This window comes from Tarenaya hassleriana, unplaced genomic scaffold, assembly GCF_000463585.1.
Source record: "Tarenaya hassleriana unplaced genomic scaffold, ASM46358v1 Cleome9, whole genome shotgun sequence".
Taxonomy (NCBI): Eukaryota; Viridiplantae; Streptophyta; class Magnoliopsida; order Brassicales; family Cleomaceae; genus Tarenaya; species Tarenaya hassleriana.
The window spans coordinates 1,181,050-1,186,095 of record NW_010971389.1 but is presented as its reverse complement, the minus strand read 5'-3'; the positions used below and the strand labels follow the sequence as shown (position 1 = coordinate 1,186,095).

The 5,046-nt window shown below is 35.5% G+C and overlaps 2 protein-coding genes across 3 annotated transcripts in view; both read right to left on the bottom strand.

Moving 5' to 3' along the window:
• Nucleotides 1-1,461: 1,461 nt before the first annotated feature.
• On the bottom strand, nucleotides 1,462-3,655 carry LOC104803715 (rho GTPase-activating protein 7). Of its 2 annotated transcripts, none has more exons than XM_010527739.2 (6): nucleotides 3,391-3,652; nucleotides 3,205-3,301; nucleotides 2,997-3,080; nucleotides 2,484-2,600; nucleotides 2,200-2,391; nucleotides 1,462-2,104 (listed from the first exon to the last, which is right to left on the bottom strand). In XM_010527739.2, the coding sequence occupies exons 1-6, from the start codon at nucleotides 3,504-3,506 to the stop codon at nucleotides 2,063-2,065; spliced, it is 648 nt and encodes a 215-aa protein (XP_010526041.1). In that variant the 5' UTR covers nucleotides 3,507-3,652; the 3' UTR covers nucleotides 1,462-2,062. The 2 variants fall into 2 exon arrangements, with proteins under 2 accessions (XP_010526041.1, XP_010526042.1); XM_010527740.1 differs by having other exon boundaries at nucleotides 2,013-2,104; nucleotides 2,204-2,391; nucleotides 3,391-3,655.
• An 834-nt stretch (nucleotides 3,656-4,489) lies between these two features.
• Nucleotides 4,490-5,046, bottom strand: part of LOC104803714 (pentatricopeptide repeat-containing protein At1g74900, mitochondrial) — a 2,526-nt gene continuing 1,969 nt past the window's right edge. Inside the window, exon 2 of the mRNA XM_010527736.2 lies at nucleotides 4,490-5,040. The gene's annotated coding sequence lies outside the window, so the exon portion shown is untranslated. The remainder of the gene's footprint in view (nucleotides 5,041-5,046) is intronic.

The following is a 5,046-nucleotide window of genomic DNA, read 5'->3' as shown; positions in this document are numbered from 1 at the left end:
TAGGGAGTATATTCTAATATATAAATATTATTTCTAAAATAAATAATATTTAAATTATATTTGAATTCCTGATATTTTTTTTTATAACTAAGAAGTTTATTGGGACTTCGATCCACTAATCCTTCTAGATACGGAATTCACCTTTAATCACACAATTTATTGTCTATCTCTCAACCATCACCAACTAGTGGATAAGTGCATACATTTTTCATGTTTCACAATTAAAAAATAAATTACACGTCATTATGGAATAAATTTGTCATTGTATCATGATGTGCAACCAAAACTTTTATGATGTTTGGTAAGGAGAACCGCTCACTCAAAAGAGTATCTTAGATTAGGTGAGGGCATCGAATTTTTTATGATGTTTGAAAAGAAAATTGAACAAAAGATTTTGAAAAACTATTTTAATTTTTTTTTAATAGTCACACCTCATATTTTGAGGTGGCATAGAACTCTTTTTGAGAAAAAAAAAATTTCTTCAAAGAAGTTTTGTACTATTGGAGATATTCTTGTGATTGTATTCCATTCACATCTTAGATATACTTTCCTATATATTTGTAATCTATCTTCATAATAATACACGCAATTCACCTAACCTATATGTACAAGGGAAGCATATATTAGATTAGGTCGGGAAATTTTTAATTCTTTTTTGTAAGTTTTTTTTTTTAATGAAGTTTAACCTCACAGTATCACTTAGATCATGTTAAAGATTGTTTTATGAAGTTAAATCTATTAATTTTTTTTTATTTACCAATTAATTTTTTTTATATTTTTCAAATAAAGAGTTTAAAAGAATATGAAAATGAAAATAAATTATTAGAAACGAAAAAAATGTGAGAGAAGAAAAAGAAATTTGAGATAGGGGAAACATAAAGCAAAATAATAAAGTCGAGGATGATTTGAAATAATAATTAAATTGCGTAATATATTTTGCTATTCTACTGTGCCGTAAAACTGCTAGTGACACGAGTTCATCCTGTCTCTCGGGTCATGAACATCATCAACCAACCGGTTTAGACAAATGCTATCTCATGTCTCGCTTCTCGGCCACAAACACACTTTAGCGATGAACCGAATGTTATAACATTCGTTTGCCTTCACAGTTCACATCTCCCATTATATGATCCTTACAATAATCAGTAGCAGCACCTTTGAAGCGAACCCGCCATCATCGTTTCGACAAAAAAACGGGTACAGAGTCTCGTTGTCTGTATCGTATTCATACGGGAGAACAGAACTGGGTATCTGATGATGCAAACTGGTCGTGACATGCGATCATTTCCGACTCAAGAAAGGTTCTTTGCCCATAAACCAAAGAAGACGACGGCGATTATTCCGAAAAATGTTACCTTCGACAAGGAAGAAACTCGGTTTTAACTTGACTATGACGCTTCGAGACTGATACCTTGTGATCCAGCAAAGAAGATTCAGATGGCTTGTCGATACTCCACTCGCTAAAAAGTGACTGAGCAAAAGTTAGAAGAAAGCTGAATAGCCATTGTTAACAACATAAAATAGCGCACAAAATAAACTACAAGACATCTATTTAAGGCTCTTCCTCCCCTCTAGGAAAGATGGGTATGTCTGAAACTGATCAGATTTCCAACCCAAACTGAGCAGATACGAAAAGGTATCTCTTTGTCAAACAAATGATACATTTCGGACATGGAAATTCACAGTACACTCACAAAGCCATGGCGGGTTACTTGAGTTTTGTTATTTCCAACAGAAAACAATGCCACTTCCGTTGCTGTCTTGTCTTAATCTCCTAAAGTTGCTCCCTCATTCGACTATTGCTGGTTAAGTTATGCGAATCTGACGAGCTCCATATCCGGTTAATGACACTTGGTGAATAAGAAAAGGGACTCTTCCGTCGGGAGTTGTAGATATAGATTCAGCATCAGCAGAATGCAGTCTTGGAGGATTTCGGTAAGGAAACAGTATTTTCAATGGACTTGATCACTTCATTGGACAATGCATAAGGTCCTCTGCCATCCCTTTTTCGTGGCAAAGGTCAGCCCATCTTCTTTGCTTCTACATTAGGGCTTGACCACCTTCAAGAAACCACTTGCCTATTATTGTCTCCCTTGCTTGTTACCTATTGGAATCAAATGAATGTATTTTAAAAGCATTAGAACCCATACAGTAAACAGAACAAACTCAAAAGAAATGATACTTTTATTGGATTTATACCAACTTGCTGGAGGGATTTAGGGCATCACTGAACATTGGCAGTACAGAATTGGGAGATTTCTTTCGACGAAACTCAACAAGGCGTCTCTCACTCTTCTCTTGGCTAAGTAGATATCTCAAAGAAACCGATTCTTGTTCGAGCTTTGACACGGTGATTTCCAATACCGCTAAGCTGTCCAGAAGTTCCTGGGCCTGAAATCTCCCATAGTAACAATGTAAGGAACACACTAGGACGAAACAAAAAAAGAAGAAGAGAGAGAAACTTTCTGACAAGAGAGGTTAACCTTGTCAGGAAGTTTGCAAGGGGACTCCAAGAATGGCGAATCAGAGTGTTCAACAGCACTCGTTAGAGCTAACTGCAAGTTGATCTCTTCTTGCAACTGCTTCTGCAACTTCTTAACCTGTTTATTTCAGGCTTTAATGGGTGAGATACTCTCTATATTCTGCCCTACCGCAACAAAAGGAAAATGGAAATGGAAATTACGAGACCTCGCGGGAAATAAGAACGAAAATGCGAATACTCAAAACTTTCGCAACTTTGTTACCTAATCAAAGCTTCAAAAATGCATGTATGATACGTGCCTCATTTCCCAATATCAATATGATCAGTATTACACACAAACACCGGCTCGTCTCTTATCGGCATATCGAAACACTTTACACATTTATCATTCCCTTTTTCATTTTCGTCACACGAGTAATTATGTACATCAAATCGTTTCATGACTATAAACACAAAATGAAACAAAAACTGATGCACAATTCACAAACAGAAGCCAAAATCCAATCTGACTTACGTCTTGTTCCAGCTCGTATCTGTACTGACGCTTGCTCTTGATTCCTTCCTTTCCCTCACTCCTACGATCAAGCATCTCATTCTCCTGCAAGAAAAATCAAAATGACCCAAAATTACGCCTACGGAATCAAATGTAGTTTACCATAACGAGTGACACTAAACCCCAAAACCCCAAGATTTCAGCAAACCCTCGAATATAGCTACATTACCTCGAGATCTGGAAAATACAATGACCCATCTCCTGAAGAATAAGATCGTCTCGAACCCTTCCTAGTCCTACCCAAAAACCTACTAATCGAGCTTCCCCTGTTACAGAACAACCCATTACCAGTAAGAATCGATCACCAAAACACAAACCACGCAAAATGGGCATGTCTGGAATCAGGCAAAGGTACCAGTTCATGGGAAGAAGAAACCCGCCGTTGGAGTTGCTCCGATCGGTGCTTGGGGAAGAAGACGATGAGGGTAGGGCTTGATCGTCGTCGAGGGCTTCCGATCTGAGGCAGAGCATTGCCACTACTACAGGAGCAAGCAAGCGAAGCAGATTCCAGTAAGTGAGTTGGGTTTTGATGCGATGCAAGTGGGCTTTTCCCTTCACTTTCACGAACACTGTTGAATATTTCCTTTTCTTTGTCGTCTTTAAGAATGTGGATGGAGAAAAAGCTGAAAAAGGGAAATGGCGGAATTTATTCGGTTTCAGAGACAATTTGACTATGTTGTCTGTTTTCCCTAAACACTGTTCGCACCATCTCTGACCATTTCGGTTTGGTTTAATCCGGTTCACCTTGATATAATCCTAATTGAAATTCAATCTGAAATCTTATTTATCTGATATAGTAGAATTTTAAAAAATAAATTAATCATCTAAACTAAATGTAAAATTATCAGGAAAAATTAGATTAAAATATATTGGTTAAAAAATAAACATCTCTTGAATCCAAAAATCAAGATAAAAGTTCAATATAAATTAAATTTAATATAAAAAACAAATGAACTAATTTTTTCAAAATCTAAAAAAAATATTAAACCAAAATCTCATGTAACCATGTGTGATTAGTTATAAACCAGTAATAAGTTAAAAATAAAAAGAAATGAGCTGGTTCCGGGCGAGATTATTTTTGTTTAGCAACACTTAAAAATCAAAATTAGGTTTAGTATATGTTTGTTTTGGGTTCGATTACGTCTGGATTTACCTCGTCTCTAAAAAATCTCTTTCATAAAACTTTTAGTTTAGATTCCACTTAATTTAAAATTTTAATTTATTTCAAATTCTAAATGTGGTTAATCCATATCGAAAACAAAATTATGATAAATTAGGTGTGGTTTGATTCAGTGTTTGGTCTAAATATAATATCTCACATTTTGATAGTCCAATGGTATATTCCTATAAAAAAAATATTCTATATAAATGGGTGATAAATGAAATATATCAGTTTTTTCTTAAAGAATATATAAATATATATAGTATTAAAATAACACATCTTATAGTTTAGATTCACCAATTACAAACATATATTAATAACCAATATTCATATAAAAAAAATGCATTTATAACTCAACAGCAAAATATGCTACAAATGAAACTTGTTTACGTCCATTCCAATGAATCTGAGAGCTTCTCTTAGGAATCTTTGGGCAAAACATGATGCGGAACAAATGAAGAAACCAAACACCTCTCTCATCAGACACATTTTAAGATGAAAACTGCCATTCCATATTACCTTTCTTCACCATTTTCCTTGGAAGATTATCACGTCTGCATTTTACACATCCATCTTCTCTTGGGTGGGAACTTGAATCAAAGAATCTGAACTGGCAATAGAAAGGAAACCCTCTTTCTCCAAATCGCTTCAGCCCAAACCAAAATTCTCCCTGTTTGATCTCCCCGATAACACAAAACCCGTAAACCCCGGACCATATATGATCAACCCGTCTGAAAAGAAGCTCCACGCCGTTCCTTGTTTCGCTCTTGCATTACATCCAAATAGTTCAAACAAGAGGAGGCAAAGTCTCGAGGTTGTCCCTTTGCATAAACTCTTGCTTTCTTTCCC